Source organism: Dendropsophus ebraccatus, chromosome 3, assembly GCF_027789765.1.
Source record: "Dendropsophus ebraccatus isolate aDenEbr1 chromosome 3, aDenEbr1.pat, whole genome shotgun sequence".
NCBI lineage: Eukaryota > Metazoa > Chordata > Amphibia > Anura > Hylidae > Dendropsophus > Dendropsophus ebraccatus.
The window spans coordinates 123065221-123089644 of NC_091456.1; the positions used below are offsets into that span (position 1 = coordinate 123065221).

General features: G+C 42.6%; 2 protein-coding genes across 2 annotated transcripts; one reads left to right on the forward strand and one right to left on the reverse strand.

Moving 5' to 3' along the window:
• The first annotated feature begins 605 nt into the window (after nt 1–605).
• LOC138786541 (potassium voltage-gated channel subfamily V member 2-like) lies at nt 606–2449 on the forward strand. Its single transcript, XM_069963524.1, has 2 exons — nt 606–1841; nt 2186–2449. The coding sequence occupies exons 1-2, from the start codon at nt 606–608 to the stop codon at nt 2447–2449; spliced, it is 1500 nt and encodes a 499-aa protein (XP_069819625.1).
• Nucleotides 2450–17965: 15516 nt separating this feature from the next.
• NDUFA7 (NADH:ubiquinone oxidoreductase subunit A7) lies at nt 17966–24382 on the reverse strand. The gene is made up of 4 exons (XM_069962620.1): nt 24267–24382; nt 20243–20292; nt 18498–18647; nt 17966–18146 (listed from the first exon to the last, which is right to left on the reverse strand). Exons 1-4 carry the CDS (start codon nt 24315–24317, stop codon nt 18050–18052), a joined length of 348 nt encoding a protein of 115 aa, XP_069818721.1. The 5' UTR covers nt 24318–24382; the 3' UTR covers nt 17966–18049.
• Between the last annotated feature and the right edge of the window lie 42 nt (nt 24383–24424).

Here is a 24424-nt window from a genome sequence, read left to right on the forward strand (position 1 = left end):
CCCTTCATTAAAGCTTCATAAGTGTAGGGTATTCTGAGAGTTATAGTTCGACTGAAAACATGTCATTCACAAGGGAGTTGTCGCAGATTCAGATGAATCCAGGATAGGGCCGAGTCTTCTTTGGTGGGCCCTATGGATCATTTGCTCTGGTGGGCCCTAGGTACTCCAGTCCAATAATGATTGCACATATCATGTATGTGAGCCCTGGCAAGTTTGCTGTAATAGTATAGATAGAAATGCCTATATACAAAACAACTAAAACTTATTTACAGGGAACTGCTTAAAAAATATTATGCTGGATACAGTCAACTTACATAGTGCTTTTAAATAAGCCTCTCCTGCACATGGTATACTCATTTGGCACGAGACAATCCTATTATAGTGTTTAAAGAAAATCTGTTTTTAGCCACAGCAATAGCATTTACTAAATCATCCCTTTTATCCTCTTTTATCCCAGAAACGGATTACACTGGAGCAAAGCACAACAGTTGTTTGAGGACTAAGGAGCACACATGAAAAGGATTGTTCTCCAGTCACTACATTGTATTGTCTTCTGGCAATATATGTTAACAGATCAGTTACTTTGCAACTGGACAATTTAAACCATGAAGGAGGTATGTACTCGAGGAAAAACCTTTCCTACCACTATCAACCTTGGAGAGCATACTCATAGTCTAACGGATATTTACAAAGGAGATTTATTTGCTACTTTTAATGGGGGAAGCTCGGAACGTGAAGGCCAAAATGCATCTGATTCATCAAAAAAATATATCAACCCTTTCATACTCAACCTCAATGTTGGAGGAAAAATATTCCAGATTGATTGCTTAGCAGCAGCAAAATACCCAGTTACTAGAATTGGAAAAATTGCCACTTGTTCTGATCCAATAAAAAGATTAGATCTTTGTGATGACTATTCAGTACAGAGGAATGAATATTTCTTTGACCGAGATCCTACAGTTTTCTGCTATATCTTCCATTTCTATCGCAGTGGAATATTATGGATAATGGACGAGCTATGCCCTCTTAACTTTGTTGAGGAAATAGAATACTGGGGCATTCATATAAATTATACACATAACTGTTGTCGTAGTCTGTTTCAAGAACACCAAGATGAATTGAAAGAGAATATTAAAATACAGAGAGATCTCCAAGCTGAACTTGAACGTCATGACCATGAAAAGCATTTTGAAGGCAAGTGGCTTGGAGATTTGAGAAAAAAGATATGGAATTTAGTGGAAAATCCATATTCTTCTATTCCAGCTAAAATTATAGCCATATTATCCAGTTTTTTTGTTTTGATTTCTGTTGTAACCATGTGTCTCAGTACAGTGGAGGAACTCAAACATTTGAACCTCTATGGTGTATCCTATATGGAACACGTGGAAATTGCCTGTGTAATTTTCTTTACCACTGAATATGTCATGAGACTGTTATCAACTTCAGATATTAAACGATTCTTAAAAACTGTCTTGAACATTGTAGATCTTATTGCTATATTGCCATTTTATATTCAGATTATTTTTGAGAGGTTCTCAGAAGAAGCATATGTGCATCTGCATCCTGATGACATAGAAAGAATGGAAAGAGTCGGACAACTTGGAAAAGTCCTGAAAATAATTCGGCTTATGCGGATATTTCGGATTTTAAAACTAGCCCGTCATTCCATTGGGCTGAGAGCTTTTGGTTTTACTATCCGTCAGTGCTACCAACAAGTTTGTTGTTTGTTCTTGTTCATTGCTATGGGCGTGTTTACTTTCTCTGCTCTAATGCATTCTGTGGAACATGACATACCTGGAACTAATTTCACCAGTATTCCAGATGCCTGGTGGTGGGCAGCAGTAAGTTTTTCTTTTCAGTTGATTCCTTTTTTTAAGCAACATTATTCAAGCTAACATTACAATTAATAACAATATTATATTTGCTTACAATGAAAGCAATTGAATAATGCAAAAATATCAAAAAGAAGGTTGTTCTAGTATGTTTAAACTAGTTTTATATAAAACTTGCTATAATTTAGCGTTTTAATATAAGGTACCCAAATAATTTATTTTCACAGGAAATGTTTATATACTTTTGTAACGCCACAAAAGTATGGTATGTTTGTGTGATTACCTAAACTTAAGTCTACTGTGATATCCCTAGCTTAAATGTTGTATGTTTGTTTTTATTTCCTTTTTTGCAGGTCAGCATTTCTACTGTCGGATACGGTGATACAATTCCTGATACGATTTTGGGGCGTATTGTAGCTTTTTTGTGTATATCTTTTGGGATAATTCTAAATGGCATGCCAATATCCATACTTTACAACAGATTTTCAGACTTTTATGCAAAACTAAAAGCACATGAAAGTACCGGTGTTATGAAAATTGGTACAGAAATCAGATTTAAAGAAAGAATCATGGAAAAGATAAAAACCTGCTGTGACAGAAGACAATACACTGATTAGTAGACCAAAAAAACTGCCACATGGACTATAGAAAGTATATTGTATGCAGCAGCTAACTATATTATACCTTTGTTAAATATTGTTAAGTACCTATCACGAGGGGGCCACTGCCAGAGCAGCGGTGAATTTCATGCTGTCAACGGAAGTTCGGATCTCCATGGCAATGCCCCCCATTGTAATTCCCATATGACGGGAAAACTTTTCGGGAAAACTATTCTCATATCAATTTTTTTTTGGTTTCCCAAAGAATCAGAAATAGGTAAACCTTTAAAATATGCTATCTTGCCACATTTTAATCTGTGGGCTCACTTTAAATAAATTGCTGAAATCTGCAGCACATCTTTTCTCTTTTAAAATTATAGATCTCTTTTCCAGTCAGGTTAATAGGAGTAAGGTAGTTTAAAGGAGAAGTCCGGGTTGGAGGGAAATTGAAAAAGCAAATATGCTTGCGCTGCATCATGGAACTCCTGGAACACACTGGCTGTCATTTTCTCCCTGTCACGACCCGGGTTGCACGTCACTGGTGGGTGGGATTTAGCCCATTCAGCTAATCAGTGATGGCCGTGGTCTTCACTGAGCAGAGCATCCGTTAGCCGGGTAGGTGATGTGGCCGGCAAGGAGCTCAGAAGACAGAAAGCAGGATTCAGGAGCAGGATGCAGCTCTGTGCGGGCACTGGGACAGGTGACTAAAACTTGTTTTTTTATTCCCCCCCCCACCCCTGCCTATAATGATTTTTTACTCCCCCTCCTTACTTCTCCTTTCATAATTAAAGATAAATAATCGTTATATTTAAAGGATATGCTGTAACTGTAAAAGTATTATGTCAATTTTTGCTTTTGTGTTTTTCTCCAAGAACCAATTGTGCTTTGTAATGTTATATCTTCCATAAAATATAATTTTTTTAATAAGAGTTTTATTCCAGAGTGTTATACAAGTAATAGGGGGTGACAAACAGAACACTACAAAACATGTTACATGAATCAGGTAAATGGCACACTGGTATTTGGAGGATCCTTCCTGCGAGTGCTTACAATGTACAAGGTAAGGGGAGGGAGACAGAGGGTAAAGGGCAGCCAGTTAGTGGTGCCGAAGTGTGCTGTAGAACTATTATAGGTTATAGCCTAGTTTAAAGCGATGTTTTTAATGGTTACTTTTGAAGGATGAGTGCTGGATGTGTCGGGGTATTGTGAATCTGAAAACAAATTATTTGTGAGTTGAAACTGAAAAACAAAAATGTTGTAATGTGGTGAAGGAAGGGGGTTGTCCTTTTGTTACACCTTTTACCATGTAGTAAAACTTACATGCAAAAGCCACTGTGGAGCACCCTGATGACATGGAGTTCAGGCAGCATTACAGGAGTTATTCATCTAAGAGCGAAAACATGAAATGTTAGCTGGTCTTACTCACCAATTCCCCCTGAGTAGTGTCTTTCTAGCTGCTTCCATTCCTGAGTAACAAATTTTTCTAAAAGCCAATTATATCCGCGATGGCGGAAACTACATTTCCCATCATGCATCTCCCTGATTGGTCCCAAGGGGACTTAAAATGTTGCTCTTCCCCCAACAAAAACAAGCCCTTACACCAGTGTATCAAAAATCCAGTTCTTAAGACCCACCAACAGGTCATGTTTTGCGGATATCCCATACAACGAACAGCCGTGGCAGTTATTGGTGCACTAATTATAATTATATCACATGTGAAATCCTCAAAACATGACCTGTTGGTGGGTCTTGAGGACTGGAGTTGAGAAACCGTGCATTACATGGTCCTGTAGATAGAAAAATTAAAGTGATATAGCTAATTTTTGCCCAGGTCTTGAAAGGGTCAAATTACAGCAAAGCCCGGTTGCGATGAGTTAACAATAATTTCTTGTAGCCAGGCAAAGGCATCTCCCCCTGCAAACTCACACTTTTTTCATATATATCTTAAAACAAGTCAGCTCCTGTACAGTGAACTGAACACGTATATTTACACTAGCCAGGGGGGCATAGGTAGAGGCAGGAATAGAGAGGGCTATAGAAAGTTGATTAGGTGGCAGGGGCAGATAGAGGATAGTTTGAAAGTAGTAGTGTAAGCTGTCTAGCTGTGAAATGGCTTCTGTCCTGTCACTTTGTATGTCAGTACACACTGTCCACAGCTCTCCTGGCCGAATTTAATCCTGTGAGGTTACATCAAGTGGCCTGTTCCAAAACCATGTCTGGCAGCAGAGTAACTGTCATTCACAATGACACTTATTTTGCTGCCAGACATGGTTTTAGAACAGGCCACCTGATGTAATATGACAGGTGACTCACCGAATTATAATCACCCAGGAGAGCTGTGGACAGCATGTGGATCACTGACCTACAATGAATCGTTGTACGCCAGTGATCCACTGCTGTCCACAACTCTCCTGGGTGAAGTTAATCCAGTGAGTGAACTGTTAGGCTACATCAGGTGGCCTGTTTTAAAACTGTGTGTGGAAGAATAACTGTCATTGACAATAACACTTATTCTGATGCCAGACACAGCTTTAGACCAGGCCACCTTATGTACACTGACAAGACTAACAGCATTAACTTCACCCAGGAGAGCTGTGGACTCATTGTACGTCAGTGATGTGCCAACGTTCACTGCTCTCCTGGGTGAAGTTAACCCTTTTAATAAGAAGAAAGTATGCTGAACCAATAAAAGTCTTATTGGACAGTTCCTATAACTCTTTTTTTTTTTTTTAATATATATTTAGTGAAAACATTTTCAAGACAATAACTTTAGTTTTGAAATGACAAAACATCCAAACTGCGGTCCAGACATTGGACCCAACAAAGTGAAACAGAGACAAAGCATACAAAGGTGCTCAAGTTAAAATAAAATAAGAGCAAAAACAAAATAAAAAACAGTGTGCCAAAAGCTCTTAGACATCCGGCTCCTCTCTGACGGAAATCCCTCAATGGGACATATATGCCAGAAAACCACATACCGCGCACCCGCCCTCCGATACATGCGCAGATGTCAGTTACCAGTCCGGGAGATCATTCCCACATGGCACCTCAATCCCCGGCATCACTACAGTGTCTCCCCGTGGCTGACGGAGGAAGGCAAAGAGAACCCAAGGTACCAGCCAAATCACTTTTCTGAATGGGAAAACTATTATAACTCTCTTCTTAGGAGATTGGCCTCAGAGGTTAAAGGGGGACTGCACCTAGGTATTGGTGATATTGATGGATCTTGTAATTTCCAGGGACCAAGTTTTTCTGTTTCTTATAACTTCCCCAGGGATGCAGTACAAATCAGCCAACAGGGAGACAAAGTATTATGGTTCAAGAGTGACCTAACTGGGACATCAGGTACAACCGGTAAACGTCTTTTATCTTTTGGAGGGCCTTCAAAATGGCAACCAGACAGAGATGGGTCAGTAAGAGGAGATTTCTCTCTCAAATATAACACATATAAATCCTATGCAATATAACAGCAGCATATGTGAATATTCACAAAGTACAATATCAAAAATATCACAATAAATAGAAACATACAGTGGTTTGCAATAAATTAGAATATCAACCCAAAATTTTTTTTTTTCAGTGATTCAATTTAAGAAGCGACCTCATATATTCTATAGAGTCATTACATACAGAGTGAACTTTTTCAAGCGTTTATTTCTGTTAAAGTTAAGGATTATGGATTACAGCCAAGGAAAACTCCAAAGTCAGTATTTCAGAAAATTAGAATATTATATAAAACCGACTGAAAAAAAAAATGTTTTTAACACAGAAATGTCGACCAAATGAAAAGTCTGTACAGTAAATGCCCCAATACTTGGTCGGGGCACCTTTTGCATGAATGACGGCATCAATGTGGTGTGGCATGGAGGTCATCAGCTGATGGCACTGAAAAGGTGTTATTGAAGCCCAGGTTGCTTTGATAGCGGCCTTCAGCTCATCTGCATTGTTGGCTCTGGTGCCTTTCATCTTCCTCTTGACAATACCCCATAAATTCTCTATGGGGTTAAGGTCTGGCGAGTTTGCTGGCCAATCAAGTGATGCTGTGGTTAGTAAACCAGGTATTGGTACTTTTGGCAATGTGGACAGGTGCCAAATCCTGCTGGAAGATGAAAATTCCATCTCCAAAAATCTTTTCAGCACAGGGAAGCATGAAGTGCTGTAAAATTTGGTGTTAATAAAACACATTGAACCTACACCAGCAGATGACCTGGCTCCCAAAACCATCACTGATTGTGGAGACTTCACACTAGACCTCAAGCAGCTTGGATTGTGTGTCTCTCCACTCTTCTTCCAGACTCTGGGACCGAGATTTCCAAATGAAATGCAAAATTTACTTTCATCTGAAAACAGTTCTTCTTTTCCTTGGCACAGCAGCAGTCCACTCTTTGTGAATCTCTTATAAATTTTTGAATGGCATTGCGGTTCTCTCAGTTGCTTGCACACCTTTTTCTACCACACTTTTTCCTTCCACTCAACTTTCCATTAATATTCTCTGATACAGCACTCTGAGAACAGCCAGCTTCTTTAACAATGAACTTTTGTGGCTTACCCTCCTTGTGGAGTGTGTGAATTACTGCCTTCTGGACATCTGTCAAGTCAGCAGTCTTCCCCATGATTGTGTTTAGGGATGGTGCGAACCGAGTTCAGTTCGGGTTCATACAAACCCAAACTCTCGGTAATGATTCCCGCTGTCTGCCCGCTCCGTGCAGCGGGCGGATCCAGCGGGAGGACCGCCTGGAAAACTGGGATACAGCCATAGCCATAGGCTGTATCCCAGTTTTCCAGGCGGTCCTCCCGCTGTATCCCCCCGCTCCACGGAGTGGGCAGACAGCGGGAATCTGATGCCGATCGTTCGGGTTCATACGAACCCGAACCTCGGAGGGTTCGGACCATCCCTAATTGTGTTGCATACTGAAACAAACTAAAGAACCTTTTATAACACTTAGGAAGTCACTGCAGGTGTTTTGGGTTAATTATTCTTATATTGAAAAAAATTTTTTTAGTTGATATTCTAATTTCTTGCAAACCCCTGTAAGTTATAAAGTGGAATGGTCCTCTGCCCAATGGGAAATACTCTTAAAGTCCTTGATAAGGCAGTTGCAAACAGCACTTGTAATCAGCGTCCATTATGATTTAGAGTACTCCTTTAACTTTTAAGAGTCACCTGACACAGCGTCCATATTACAGTTATCCTATAAAGACCTGTAAAAAAGAATCTGGTGACTGCTGTAGGGGTGAAGAGATAAAATAAGAGTTCTGGCACTGTAAATCTGTATAGTTTACTTCGAATAAGTCCCTTTTGGTAAAGAGAGGTCCTCTAGTACATAGCAAGTAGTGTCCATAAGAGTGTCCGCATTAAATAGTAACTAAACATTATCTTCTATAAAACATAGCAGTAGCAATCACAGTAGTAGCATGTTTTTTAACACACTAAACTCCAACAAAACTAAACACCCTATAATATTAGGCATTTTTAATGCCACATACATGGTGTAATGACCAGGCACATTTCCTAAACATTACATGGCACAACTTTGAAACATTGGCCAACTGGGCCTACATAAGCATAAATCTGAACTGGCTAAGGGAACAGAGGCTCTCTAACTCTCCCACCGGCATCTCGCCAATGCAGGACCAAGTGGCAGCCAATATGGCGGAAGATACCCCCTCTGGTTCTAGGGGAACAAATGCCACTACAGGAGGTGAGATGGCATCTGCCGACTTGGGGACTGCCCCTAAAGCGTAAGGTGAGAGGGTGTGTCCCGACTTAGGGACTGCCCCTAAAGAAAAAGGTGAGACGGTGTGTCCCAACTTGGGGACTGCCGCTAAAGCAGAAGGTAAGATAGCATCGGCAAACTCAGGGTCTGCCATTAGAGAAGTTCAGACGGTAAGTCAATTTGGAGACTGCTACTAGAAGAGAAGTTGACATGGTCTCTGCCGATTTGGGGACTGCCACTAGAGGAGCAGATGAGATGATGTCTGCTGACTTGGGGACTCCATTAAACTGGGGACTGGAAGGGTGTCAAACACAGACCCTCAAGAGTCTCTAACGGCCTGCATAGGCTGTTCTTCCTCCCACACCTCAGGTTCGGTTTACGTTAACACAACCAGCCGGGTCATGGCAGAAGCCCAACATTCGTGCAGGCACTGCATAGGACTGTACTCCATCTCCTCATCTGGTTCAAGATTGTGTATGTAGTCCATGAGGTAGTCCCTCTTTACAGAGTGGCAACTCACAAAGTACCCACAGCCAGGCTGGACATCCTTTAGAAAGTCATATCCTGTACCTTTATCAAATTCCAGGACCACAGCACATTCCAGACACTGTTCTTCTGCATTTGGACGTCAAATTGTCTTTGCACTTTCCAATCCTACTCTTTTTTTCTATGAACCAGCTTCTATATTTCTGAGGTGGACTGGCAGGAGTAGGTTCTGCCACAGAAAGGGGTGTCCGGTCTTTTTGACAGCATTCTGGGCCTTAGTGTGGCTCTCTTCCAAACTCCCTGTCATTTGGTCAGCAACTGGAAATGAACTTCTGCCAATTGAAGGGGGCTCCTTCATGGTGACAGGTTCCCTTTAAGATTCAAACAAATTTTATGATTACCATATATTAACACTTCACAAGAATATGAGGAAAGAACAGAATGATATTGTGCCTCTGCTTATCATTCTAATATTAATGCTGGTATCTTTTTATTGATGTTATCCTAAAATACCCACAGTGACTAGCAGACGCTCATTAAGGCTGCGTTCACACGTACTGCATTCGCAACAGATTTCTCGCAAGTCCCGCAGCGAAATTCACTGCAATATGCGGTACAGTTATGCCATATGGCTCTGCATTCTTGCAGCAGATTTTCAATTTGATACGAGAATGTAGCCGCATTCTCCTTAAATAATCATCTTCTGTGCATCATACGTTACCTGCCTGTGTTCCCCCTTGATTCTAAGGCTCATGGGTCACTGGCGCCTTGCTCAGCCAATCAGTGTGTTGTCCCGCCACAGTGTACTGATTGGCTGAGCGGAGAAGCAAGCTGGCGTGCAGACAGGTAATGTATTGTCTTGTTTAAAGACCCGGCAGATGATTAGTTAAGGAGGATATGGCTACATTTTCACAGCGGATTGAAAATCTGCTGTAAAAATGCACAGCCATAGTACATAACCACATATTGCAGCGGATTTTGCAGAGTGAATTCAGTTGCAAATGTAGTTTGGTAAACACAGCCTAATGGCACATTCTTTCCTCCATTCCACTAACATTCCAGGATAATAATAATCTTTCCTTGTTGTCCTCAGGCAGCACACAATGGGTTAAATGAATATGCAGTCCAATTGAGCAAATGGAGTACTCACTAAAGAGTCTCCACTGATGCATTGCCCCCTATAAATTTAAATATGCAAAAGAAGGGTCCGTGGTGTCTCAGTTAAGAGTCTCAAACCATGGGAATAGCCAGATATCCCTCCAGGGGAAGGAAGCCTATTGCCAAGGGGGTGCCTCCCAGTGGGGAGATCACCAAACCACCCTGAAAAGTAGCCCCTTAAGTCCCACTCGGTTGCGAGTATTGGAACATAAATAGGGAAATACCAGGGTGGCCCTTTTACGTCAAAGTCTAACTCTGTAGCGAGTATTGCGACATGACAAGGGTTTACCAAGGCAGGCATCCATCCACAAAATGTAAAGAGACAGCATCCAAAAATAGTGAAAAAAACGTGTAGCTTTATTCACCAAGCCAGGCAGGCATGGCTTGGTGAATAAAGCTACACGTTTTTTTCACTATTTTTGGATGCTGTCTCTTTACATTTTGAGGATTGCTATCGGACTTGATCCAGTCTGGTGAGGCGTGTATCTGTTACCTTACATTGATCTTTTTTACTCAGTGCTGTTGGACTCTGTTGTTATCCATCCACAGACGATTGTTTCGGGGTAGTTGCCCCTCGTCAGTGTGGAGTAGGATTCTGGCTAACAGGGGCAATGAAAAATAGACCAACAATACACAGCAATCGCTGAGCTCAGGGAGACCAGCGACAAGTCCCGAGTGGGACTTAAGGGGCTACGTATCAGGGTGGTTTGGTGATCTCCCCACTGGAAGGCACCCCCTTGGTAATAGGCTTCCCTCCCCTGGAGGGATATCTGGCTATTCCCATGTTTTGAGACTCGTAACTGAGACTCCACTGACCCTTCTTTTGCATATCTCATAGAGTTTGTCAAATGTCTACAACCAAGGCTCTTCACAAATTCTAAAGTTTCATAATCTCACAGCTGGTGAAATACTTTCTGAAGAAATGTGCCTAGTCCAGCCAAGCATCAAAACCAGAATGGAAATGGAGTTTGGTAGTTGACCTGACATACCTCAATCAATTTCTAATAAAAAAAATTAAAAATAAAAATAGACAATCAACGTAAATTTCTACTGCTCTTTGTTCTACCCCAATATTTCTTTATCACTGTTAGACTTAAAGTGACACTGTCACCCCCTTCATGGCCGCAGCACCTCTTAGCCCCGCCCACACAATCACCTTAGGCCCCGCCCATCTGTGACATCATCAGTGCAAGGCCCCACCCCCTCAGCAGCCATTGGTATGGTCTGACCTACACCTTTGGGGGTGGCCCGTACAATGGCCATCTAAGAGGCCGTGGTCTATGCTTTGATGATGTCACGGAGCGGCAGAGCCTACGATGGCGCTGCGGCTGTGAAGCCCCACCCAGGTAGCACAATCCGCAGATGATAAAAGATCACTTTTGACTGGAACGAGCATCATGACGTATGATATAAAATAAGTTATGAAAACTGCAAAATTTAACCTTTAAACCTGTGTAGAGAAGTCATAATGCAAAAGAGGGGTGACAGTGTCACTTTAAGGGACGCATACCCGCATATTCCTATCAATCTGTCTCAAGGTAAATAGCTTTGGTTTGCAAACATTAACAATCACAAGATTGGGTGCAACAAAATGGTCCCTCAGATAGCAGTTTCTGTTCTCCAGTAACAAGGAACTTAGGGCTGTCATTAATTCACATCCAAAACATCTTGCAAGTTTACCCAGTAAGGGTATGTTCACACTAAAATAGGCGAAATTCCGCCTGCCTCAGTGTGTCATAGCATTTCTATGGGAGAGCGCGCACTCCTCTGCTGCTATCCCTCTCTGCTCAAGGAAGTGACATTCCACTTCCTTGAGCGGAGAGCCGTGGCAACAGAGGAGTGCATGCTCTCCCATAGATAAGCTACGGGACACTGACAGGCGGAATTCTGTGGCGGAAAGTTCCACCTGTGAACATACCCTAAGGGGTCTTTACACAAAGAGATTTATCTGACAGCCAGGAACAGACTATAAACAGAGAACAGGAATATGAAAAATGTCCAGCACCCATTCTTCGGGTAAAATGCAATTTGTTTATTAGAAAAATCTTCACAAAACAGGAATGCAAAAACACGTTTACACGTTTCGGCGTTTTCCGCCCCTTGGTCACAACTGAGTATAGCATGGAAAACAAACCGCCTACATTTATACATACAGATTTTTCCATCACATGATCCATAATTAAAACAAGTTAGGGTCCATTTACACAGAAAGATCATCTGACACATTATCTGCCAAAGATTTGAAGCCAAAGCCAGGAATGGATTTGAAAAGAGAAATTTCAGGTGTTTCTTCATGACCTGATCTGTTTATAGTCTGTTCCTGGTTTTGGCTTCAAATTTTTGGCAGATAATCTGTCAGATAATCTTTCTGTGTAAATGGACCCTAACAACACATGTTAAAAGCATAAATTGGAGACAGAGCAAAGCAAAATGTACATTGTGGTATGGGGTTGCTGTGCCGGTGGAACCCCTACAATGTATACTTGGTCTGGTGCCTGAGGAAGACGAACCCACAGGTATCGAACTGGCTATATGCTGAATTCTGTACCAGGCGTGTAAATTAATTGCTCGGTACTGGATTCAGGAGACCGCACCTACTATTGTGGAACTGATAGCTAGACTTAATGTGGTGGTCCGCTTGGAAAAGGGGGTATATCAAAAAAGAAAGGCATCCAAAAAAATTTGAGAGTATTTGGGGCCCTTGGCTTGATGCGCCAGGCATACAGTCAAGGGATCTCCGGCGTAATCCAGTGGAGGCCTTTCTTTTACTGGCAGATCATAATGCAATAACTAATAGACGTACTAGTTCACAAAGTAGAAGTAGAAACACTGTACAGTGCATGACACTGTCATCTTGGTTGTATGTGCCCTAACTCTCACATATAGTTGAGTGCAGGGAGGCAGTGGCGTAGCTACCATAGAGGAAGGGTAGGCAGGTGCTATGGGGCCCATGCAGGAGAGGGGCCCGGGGATGCAAAGGGAAGATAAGAGCCGTGTCCTTCTGCTTAACTCCTGCAGTGTGTAAGTGATCCAGTGTTCACTAACATGATGCAACATAAAAAAGGGTTAAAATGCAGAGGACAACATCTTTTAATAAAGAAAATCTGATAAAAAAAAAAAGTTTGTATGAACCCGAACTCTCGGTAATGATTCCCGCTGTCTGCCCGCTCCGTGCAGCGGGCGGACCGCCTGGAAAACTGGGATACAGCCATAGCCGTAATCCCAATTTTCCAGTCGGTCCTCCCCCTGTATCCACCCGCTCCACGGAGCGGGCACAGCGGGAATCTGATGCCGAGCGTTCAGGTTCATACGAACCCGAACCTCGGAGGGTTCGGACCATCCCTAGTTGCCATAGCAGAAATCTGATTACATCATTTAGATCCAAACACATGGAAAACAACAATATACATATAGAGTTGCAAGATTTAAAAATAAATCCTTAAATTATATTATTGCAACCTACTTCCTATAGTGTGAACAGGGACACATAAATTCTGTATAGATTATTAACAGGTAATTAGTAAGTTAGAATCAAATCATGTCTAGCATTCACACCTTGCGGTACTCTAGATGCAAGTCTGAAAATCCAAAAAGACTCTGTTTAAAGAGGTACTCCGGCCCAGGGGTATTTTTAAGCTATGGCCGGAGAAGGGGTGGTTATGGACGGCGGAGGTCACGTACCTCCCCGATTCCAGCGCCGGGTCCCAGAACGCGCAGCCCGGTACACCCGTCCCATGGCCACTTCCTGGTGTGAGCTGCTGCATGAGATATGATGTCTTAAAGCAGCTAAGCCATTCAGCGGCCGAGGCGGAACACCGCTACGGCCGCTGAATGGCTGAGCTGCCTTGAAACGTCACGTCTCATGCGGCAGCTCACACCAGGAAGCTGCCGCGGGACAGGTGTACCAGGCGGCGCGATCCGGGACCCGGCGCTGGACCCGGGGAGGTAAGTGACCTCCGCCGTCTATAACCACCCCTTCACCGCCCATAGCTTACCCTCGGACCGGAGTACCCCTTTTATAATATGCGTCTGCTGGAACCTCCTCTTTTTGGTGGATGAATTTTTTCTATACCCATGATTTTTAATGTTTGTCTCTAAAATGCATTGGCTATAAAAATTGTGCAGCATTACTCCAGTTAGACCCTAGCGTAGTTTTTAGCATAGCTGTTCGCCAAAAAAGGACAACAAAAATTGAGCAAAATTTATCAAGGCCCTTGCTCCTAATGAAAGAAAAAAAATTACTGTGCATATGATAAATGTCCTCAATAACTCCTTGAGGAACCATGACGTGCGCCAATAGATCCATAAGGGGGTAAAGAGGGCTCACGTTGTGGCCATGCCGGCTAATTAACCATTTAAATGCTGTTGTCAGAACGGATGTTGATAAAACAGGATCGGTGGTGGTCTAGTGGTGAGATCGCCCCTGCGATCACGAAGGGGCTATCCGCCATACGGGTGCTGATCACAACTAGGCAATCATTTACTATGGGCTTCAGCAGCCCTTAGTAATCGAGCACTGATTGCAAAGATCAATGTAGTACATATGGACTGCTCTGATCTCTATGACAAATCAGTGCACTGCTCATACAAATTAGTGTAGAGCCGGGTTCACACAGCGCATGAAACCAGCTGTTCTGTGACACAGCTGTATCAAAGAACAGCCAGTGTTAGTGAAGTTCATCCCAGCCGGTACTACCGGATGAACTTAATTTCTTTTGATTTGGAATGCAGGCACATTCCGGTGTTCCCGCATTCCAAATCACCATAGCCAACAATGTAAAGTGCGCCTGGGGCCGCATTTTACATTGTCTGCTCTGTCAGTCTTGCGTGGCCGCTATTCATTAAATGTCAGTTTTTTGTGCGGCCACTTGGTATCCCGGCCTGAGTGTATACACTCCAGTTGGGATTCCATAGCAATTAAAGCAAGCGGCAATTTCATTAAATAACGGCCATGGTTGCAAAGCAGCAACTAAGGGCGTTGTTTAATGAAATTATACGTAGAGTGAACTTAGTCCCTCCCCCTCAAAAAAGGTTTTTCTTTATAAATAAAAAATACCATCCCATAATAAAAGTTTAAATCACCCCCCTTTTTCCATTATTTTTTTTTTTTAAATAAAATCATTTTTGGTCACATCAAATCTGGAAAAATTCGAAAGGGTAACTTCAGACACAGAACCCGCAGCGGTCCAGCCCCAAAGCAGAAAGGAGCGGGGGGCAGATGATGTAAGCTCTGGCCGGTGGGGGGGTTAACATACACGTAGTGGGATGTCAATCCCGCTGCGAGTATGCATTCTGATAGGGATGAACAGACACTGGATTCGCAGCGAATTTCGCAGCGTGAAATCCGCTATGGATCCGGTGTGTGTAAAGACATTCTTATAAAATGGGGCAGCACACTGATTGGTCGAGCGGGACGTGCTGGGAAACCCCGAAGCAAGCCGGAGCGTGAAAAAGGTGATGTATATGCTCTGGCGGCCGAGGGTTAACGGCGCAGGTTGCTGACATACTTGCGAGTTTGTCTGCCCATAGAGTGCACAGGGCAGGGATCTGTAGCGAGAAATCCGCTGCGGATACGCCCAGTGTGTTTGTACCCTTAGGGGGAGATTTATCACACTGGTGTAAAGTAGAATTGTCTTAGTTGCCCCTAGCAACCAATCATTCCACCTTTCATTCCTCACAGATTCTTTGAAAAAAGAAAGGTGGAATCTGGTTAATAGGGGCAACTAAGACAATTCTACTTTACACCAGTGTGATAAATCTCCCCCTAAGGGTACAAACACACTGGGCGTATCCGCAGCGGATCCGCACTAATCCCCCACCCCACTGTTTACAGGATCCCAAAGCTCTGGCCTCCACAGCATGGTGCTTCCATGGTCTATAGACATGTCCCAGGCACGCTCAGAAAATCGGTGGCAGATTTTTGGTCACATCACATGCCAAAATTTAAAAAAAGCAATCAAAAAGCTCCATCTACCTCAAAATGGTACTGATAAAAACTACAGATCACGTAAAAAAAAAAAATAAATGAGCCCACAAAATAAAAAGATAAATGGGTCAGAATATGGTAGTTTACATTTTTATAAAGTACCAGAATGTAAAAACTGTATAAATTGGATATTGCAGTAATTGTAATGACCCAAAGAATAAAGATATGTCAGTGTAAGGCAGCCATGTAAAACTCTGGCCCGAGGGCCAAATCTGGCCTGTGGTGCCATTATTTTTGGCCCGCCAGGCAATTCAGAGTTCTAATTACATCTGGCCCACCATGGCTACTATATAAGAGACTATGGAGGAGGACTGGCTACTATATGAGACTATGGGGAGGGCTGGCTACTATATGAGACTATGGGGGAGGGCTGGCTACTATATAAGAGACTATGGGAGAGGACTGGCTACTATATGAGACTATGGGGAGGGCCGGCTACTATATGAGACTATGGGGGAGGGATGGCTACTATATAAGAGACTATGGGAGAGGACTGGCTACTATATGAGACTATGGGGAGGGCTGGCTACTATATGAGACTAAGGGGGAGGGCTGGCTACTATATGAGACTACTGGGAAGGGCTGGCTACTATATAAGAGACTATATGGAGGGATGGCTACTATATGAGACTATGGTGGAGAGCTGTCTACTATATAAGACTACAGGGGAGGGCTGGCTACTATATAAAAGACTATGGGAGAGGGCTGGCTACTATATACGAGACTATGGGGGAGGGCTGGCTACTATATGAGACTACTGGGGGGGCTGGCTACTATATAAGAGACTATGGGGAGGCATGGCTACTATATGAGAGTATGGGGGAGAGCTGGCTACTATACAAGACTACAGGGGAGGGCTGGCTACTATATAAGAGACTATGGGAAAGGGCTGGCTACTATATGAGACTACTGGGGAGGGCTGGCTACTATATGAGACTACTGGGGAGGGCTGGCTACTATATAAGAGACTATGGGGAGGGATGGCTACTATATGAGACTATGAGGGAGAGCTGGCTACTATATAAGAGACTATGGGAGAGGGCTGGCTACTATATAAGAGACTATGGGGAGGACTGGCTACTATATAAGAGACTAAGGGGGAGGGCTGGCTACTATATGAGACTACTGGGGAGGGCTGGTTACTATATAAGAGACTATGGGAAAGGGCTGGCTACTATATGAGACTACTGGGGAGGGCTGGCTACTATATAAGAGACTATGGGGAGGGATGGCTACTATATGAGACTATGGGGGGAGAGCTGGCTACTATATAAGAGACTATGGGAGAGGGCTGGCTACTATATAAGAGACTATGGGGAGGACTGGCTACTATATAAGAGACTAAGGGGGAGGGCTGGCTACTATATGAGACTACTGGGGAGGGCTGGTTACTATATAAGAGACTATAAGGGAGGGCTGGTTACTATATGAAACTATTGGGAAGGCCTGGCTTTTATATGGGACACTTGGAGGGCTGGCTACTATTTGGGCACTATTGGAGGGTTGGCTACTACATGGGGCAATTTTTTGGGGGACTGGCTATTATATGGGTTGGGGTTTAATCATGTCATGTCATTTATCATATTGCACGGGAGACGCACACCACTGACAGAGCCAGCACCACAGCATACACGCTTCAATAATTATCATGGTTGGCCCGTGACTTTGTCTGATTTTTTAATTTTGGCCCACTGTGTATTTGAGTTTGACGCCCCTGGTGTAAGGCTATGTTCCCTCACAGTATTTTTGCTCAGTATTTTTCAACCAAAACCTGGAGTGGATTGAAAACACAAAGTTCACATACCGTTGAAATTTAGTAAAAATCCATTATTTAACGGCAAATAACATACATTATTTTAAAATAATGGCAATTAATTATTTGCCATTAAATGGCGGCCATCCACTAAATCTCAACAGTGAGTGAACAAAGTCTTTCTGTGTTTTCAATTCACTCCTGGTTTTGGTTGAAAAATACTCAGTGCAGAGACCTTCTCCGATCATTAGCTATAGCCAGGTGAAGTGCACTTTTCCCCCCTCCTTGGAGCACAGTCTGACCAATTACAGGGAACAGGCTCCATTGCAGGCTTTGGAGCCTATCTCCTATATTTAGGAACACTATATTTTATTTTATAAAAAAATAACAACACCAAGATGATGTTAATTTTAAATTTAAAAAAACATTTTACATTTTCTTTTAAATCATTTTCATTTTTATTAATACAATAGTTATACAGATGCATATATTTCAGATAAAGTTTTCCCATGCCTCATTCACAGGTATGGCTCATCACTTGACAACGTGAGCTTAGGAGGACATGGTCCTGGTGTTACTGGCTTCTTTATGGCTTTTGAAATGGTCACATCAGAACTACAAAGAGAGAGACGAGAAAAAGTTTAAGGCAAAATATGCCAATGGTTTTCTATCAAACAAATGGTGCCATTGAGAGATATTCAATTTTTCTAATCTATGTTAAAGATCTAACAGGTTATCCAAAGAAAATCTGAGTCTCAGACTCAGTATCCTGCCAGCAGATCTTTATGATAGACATATGGGAAAACTGCCACATCATAGCTACACATGAATTACAAACTTGCTGACAGATACAAACATAGATTTCAGTAGTTTGCTGGGGACCCAACAGCAGGACACTTTTTATACCAAGTACCTTTCTCGTCACTGTCAGTAACACTGGACAGTAAGAACATTGTCTCCACTTACCTTGGTGAGGATTCCCCAGACACCAGAGCCTTTTGTGGCGACATAATGATAGTTGCAGGTCCAGTTTCCCGACGTCCATCTCGAGTGTAGTAGTAGTTGTTAGCAAACTTGTGACTTGGACCCACTGGAAGACTTGGTGGAGGCTGAGTCCTAATTTGAAGAAACATTTTATGAATTATTTTAAACTCTATTTAAAACTATTCATTTACTAATACAAACTCTTATTAGGAAAAAATGCCCTTCCGCATGACACACATTCCAGTACACAGTAGATGTTTAGCCATCCTACACAGGTGGTTCCTATTTCTACCCAACTGGTTAAGGAGGTATGAAGCGACACAATGAACATATAGTGGCACTGCTACTTCCTGTAGTGATAACAGAAAAATATTATTTCATTCCATCTGAGGTGTAAAACCGAAGGGATCCCTACAATACACAAAAATCCTATTGGGTCACGTCTGTTTCAAACAGGACAACTACTATATGCTCTTCAACTGAATCCTTACATCTCAACTACAATACTACATCATTTTCAAGGATGCTAGCATTTTCCTTGACAGGTAACACATTTTTCCAATAAAATCTGCTTAGTCTAATCTTAAATTAAAGGAGAACTCTAGCCAAATCTAAAAATCCAGGGCCGCCAGGGGACATAATAAAGAATCTATACTTACCAGTCCCAGTGCCCCCAGAGCGCAGTGTCACCATCTCCATGACTGCCACTGGGCTCCAGTTTCTCCTGGTTTCCTGCATCTGTCACATCCTGGCGGGAAGTACCTGCTTGACAGTGGTGTCCTATCCCAGTCACTGACTGGCTGAACAAGCATTTCTCAACATGATGTTGCAGGAGCGGGAGCTGCAGGAGGCTGGCAGGGGTCGGGGAACTGGTGACGCTGTGCTGTCAATCAAAAATATCTAATGGTCTGGATATGACATGAACAGATCAGGAGTTATGTAGACTAAAGCTCTGCACACTGGAGAAAGAAACTGTAAATGAGAAACTATATAAAGGAGAACAGAAGAAAGGCATCATTGTAAGAAAGCAGGAAAGATTTGTGAACTTGATGAGGCCACATCTTTTCTCGTATATAGTGATTACAGTCACAGAGTATAGACACTAAGCCTTTCAGGAACTTGAACAATGCTCTTTCCCCACGTCTGTTTTAACTACTCTGCACTAAGGAAGAAATTCACCTACATGTGGCCACAGTTGTTGTCAACCAAGCCACAACATACAGCACCTACAACCTGTAAGTTGGAAAGAGGAGTCATGTGAATATGAGTAGCTGTAACAACTCCTACTAAAATGTGGCTATATTATAGCTGTTTGAAACGGGCCAAAGTGTTAGTTCTTAAATACTGTTATTAGCACAAAAAAATTGCAGTGAAGCAGTGAGACAATTTATTTCTCTATGGCTGATCCTAAAGCAAACCTCTAGGATCAGTAGAAGCCTTTGGCTATCAGCAATCTTTGGTATTGCTGTAGGGAAAAGGCTGCAGGCTGTCCACTGGTGATTTCAGTGCTCTTAAGGCTTCATGCCCACATTGTTGTCTCCCCATGTGGCTGAAACCTTGTGTTGATCAATCCCAGCAACTGTGCACCTCCATAGGTGACCGCATGAGGGCCTGGTTTCCCCACATGCAGTGACCCAAATGTGGGAATGCAGCCTAACTGCCTAATATATAATAGATTTGACTGCAATTGCCATCTCTGGTACAGTTATTACATTGCCAATGCTTACCTTCTTGCTATTTCTGTATATCGTAGCTGTAATTTTTCTTGAAGATTATGCTATTTAAAAAAAAAAATAATACAAGAAACAAGTTAATAAACCTCCTGGTATTAACAGGGTTGTTCATGCCAGGGTGTGTATACATGTATATATTTTTATTAATATGCAGCGCATGCCAAATAATAAAATACTACCGACAAATACAAGCTAAGGGTAGCTTCACACGTACCGTATCGCTGCTGATTTTCTGCTGCAGATCCGCAGCAAATCTGATTAAATGAGTAAACACAGCATTAAATCCGCACTGTAAAATCCGCTGTGGATCTGCTGCGGATCCGCAGCGGATTTTACTGTGCGGATTTAATGCTGTGTTCATTCATTTAGTCAAATCTGCTATGGATCCGCAGCAGAAAATCAGCTGCGATACGGTACGTGTGAAGCTACCCTAATACAAACTTATTATTGGCAACTTAAATTTAAAATATAATCTTAAATATCACAAATTCGATTTTGGAAAAAACAAAACAATAAATGTGCATGATTCTGTGCGGAGGACGAGGTGACATTAATGTAACGTCCTCCTCCTCTTTTACTCTTCCTTTGCCGCAGCATGAATAATTAAGCTTTGTATCACTTACATGCTGCAGTACAGGAAGAGTTAAATAGTACATTTCAATCTTTTCAGTTCTTGACTTCTACATTGGGTACTGTCCCGTATTTTTCTCTACTTGCCCGCAGCGAGAACTGAGGTTGGACCGATGCACTGTGCACCAACAACCGATAACCTCCAACTTTTCTCAGACTGCCTCCAAGTAGACAAATGTGCAGGACAGGACTCAGCGTAGAAGTCAAGAGCCAAAGAGATTGAAATGTGCTGTATAACTCTTCCTGTGCTGCAGCATGTAAGTGACACAGTTACTCATGCTGCAGCACAGACAGGTTAAAAGAGAAGGATGACACTACCAGAGGTGGGTGGGTAAATGCCCCCCCCCCCCCCCCCCCCCCCCCCCCGGCTCAGGGGATGGTAGAAGGTAGAAGCCTTTCAGAACTTAGGGAACTTTTCAAAATTTGTGGGATCTGTCCTCAGCTTCTTAGATTCAATGGTGACATTATAGTGACATCATAGTACAGTTGGTCTCATTTTCAGGACCCACTTTATTCTGCCTCAGAATCAGGAGCCTATTGGCACAGAATCTTTGACCCTCCCCCAAACAGTTGATGTAGCTGCACCCCTAAAACAGTAATAATAGAAGTATTTGCCCTCTCTTCTAGGGTTGCCTTTACCTAGACAGATTTATCTGACAGCCAAAGCCAGGAATGGATTTGAAAAGAGGAGAAATCTCAACCTTTCCTTTATGACCTCTTCTCTGTGTATAGTCTGTTCCTGTGTTTGGCTTAAAAAAAACTGTCAGATAAATCTGTCTGTGTAAAGGCACCATAGGTTGTACAACAGTGTCACCCTGTCCCTCAAAGCAGTCAAAGCGGTGTTCCTCTTACTTCTACCGGTGTGTAATGATCCAATATTCCCATAACATTGCCAGCCATAGTGCCCGGTAATGACAGACAGTTTTCACTTAATATAGGGGTAGTACAGTTCCTGCCTCAAACACCTATAAAATTGTATCTGAGGCTGTCTACAAGTAGACACATTTTCTGTTTATTTAGAATAAAAAAGAAAATCAAGATTTAAATGAAGAATCGTCCATAATGTTTAGTATTTCAGATTTTTTTTTTTGGGCCATTTAGTCCAGCCCTAACCCCCAGCCAATAAACTTACCCTCCCCCATAAGACATATACATCACAGCGCTGAGGATGTAAGTATTAATAAATTCCTCAACTAGCAGTCCTAGTATGCCAATATATCAATTCACAGTATCAAACTGATGTCTCCTGGATATATCTCTCTATATAAAGTGGTACCTTGGTTTAAGAGTAACTTGGATTAACCCTTTACGGATCGGGGCAATTTTGTTTTTTCCTCCTTGTGCATAAAAGGCCATAGCAGTTGCATTTTTTCACCTAGAAACCCACATAAGCCCTTATTTTTTGCGCCACTAATTGTACTTTGCAATGACAGGCTGAATTTTTGCATAAAGTACACTGCAAAAGCAGGAAAAAATTCAATGTGTGGTGAAATTGAAAAAACAACAACACATTTTGTGTTTTTAGTGGATATGTGTTTTTACACCATTCGCCCTGGGGTAAAACTGACTTGTTATATATGTTCCACAAGTCGTTACGATTAAAACGATATGTAACATGTATAACTTTTCTTGTATCTGATGGCCTGTAAAAAATTAAAACCATTGTTTACAAATATACGTTCCTTAAAATCGCTCCATTCCCAGGCTTCTAGTGCTTTTATCCTTTGGTCTATGTGGCTGTGTGAGGTGTCATTTTTTGCGCCATGATGTGTTCTTTCTATCGGTACCTTGATTGCGCATATCCGACTTTTTGATCGCTTTTTATTAACATTTTTCTGGATTTGATGCGACCAAAAATGCGCAATTTTGCACTTTGGGATTTTTTAGCGCTTACGCAGTTTACCGTACGAGATCAGGAATGTGATTAATAGTTCGGGCGATTACGCATGCGGCGATACCAAACATGTTTGTTTATTTATTTATTTACTTTCATTAATAACCTGGGAAAAGGGGGGTGATTCAGACTTGTATTAGGGGAGGGGGCTTTTTATTAATAATGACACTTTTTTTTTTACTTTTACACTTATACTAGAAGCCCCCCTAGGGGACTTCTAGTATAAGTGCTCTGATCTCTCATAGAGATCTCTGCAGCATAGATATGCTGCAGAGATCCATGAGATAGGCACTCGTTTACTTCCGGCTGCTGCAGCCGGAAGTAAACGAGTGCCGAGCCGGGGACAGCGCCATCTTGGAGCGGTCCCCGGCCGGCTTCAGAAACGGAGGTTGTCCCGGAGGAGCGATCTCCCCACTAGACACCAGGGCACCGCTAATACCTGCGGTCCCGGGCTACAAGCGGCACCCGGGACCGCCGCGCGGCCCCGCTCTGAACGTCCTTACCGACCGCAGGGCGTAAATATACGCCCGCGGTCGTTAAGTGGTTAAGAGCGCTTTACAAGAAGAGCTCACAGTTTTTCAAAGTTGTACTATAGTACAAGTCCTTCCTTTCTATTTCCCATTCCTTTTAAGGGTATAAACCCACACACCGTATATGCAGAGTATTTACTGCTGCGATACGCAGCAAATACGCAGCAGATTAGATCTAAATAACTGAACACACCATCAAATCTGCTGCGTATTTGCTGCGTATACGGTGTGTGGGCAAACCCACACGCAGCAGATTTGATGCTGTGTTCAGTTATTTAGATCTAATCTGCTGCGTATTTGCTGCGTATCGCAGCAGTAAATACTCTGCATATACAGTGTGTGGGTTTATACCCTTAATCCACATTCAGCTTTGATGCAAAAACTGCAGTGGCATTTTTCTAAAAAAAAAACCTGTGTTGTGTGGGAAAGCAGCCTGACCATGCCAGGGCTAAATCTGATAGAACTAATATATTGGCCTATACTGGGACTGGTGGTGGGGGAATTTGGTAATACTAACATCATGGGGCTGTGATGTATATGTCGGGGTATATGTCTTTTACGGGGGCCATTTTGTCTTGTGACGTCCATGTGGTAAGCATATTAATACAGTAATGTACTTAGGATTATTATGTCTGATGTGTGCACCTAGCATTTACCCCATTAAAGTCAACGGGGTCTGTGGAGCTGGGTTCATTTCCAAAGTGCAGCAGACTGGCCACCTGTTTGCTGCTGCCACACACAGATGTGAACCAGCGGAGAATAATGGTCACTATTAGCAGTGTACAACGTCCCCCAGCTGGACACATAGAGTGACTGACTGAATTACCACTGACATATTCATCACCTACAGACTGTTACACTGAGCTAGCAGCAGGGCCGGTCTCTAATCCTGGCCTGACTAGCACTACGTCTAACACCAGCTTGATCCTATGAATAAGAAACCAGCAGAGAGCGGTGACATTACCCCAGACGCCCAGTTCCTCAGCCTCTGGATCAGTTTGGTTGCAGTGGCCATGATTGCCGTCAAGGGCAGAAAGCGGAACCTTTGCGTAGGGGGAAGGAATAGATGGTAACACACCCCGCAGCAGAAAACTAAATCGCGCTGTTACAAGAGCGCGGATT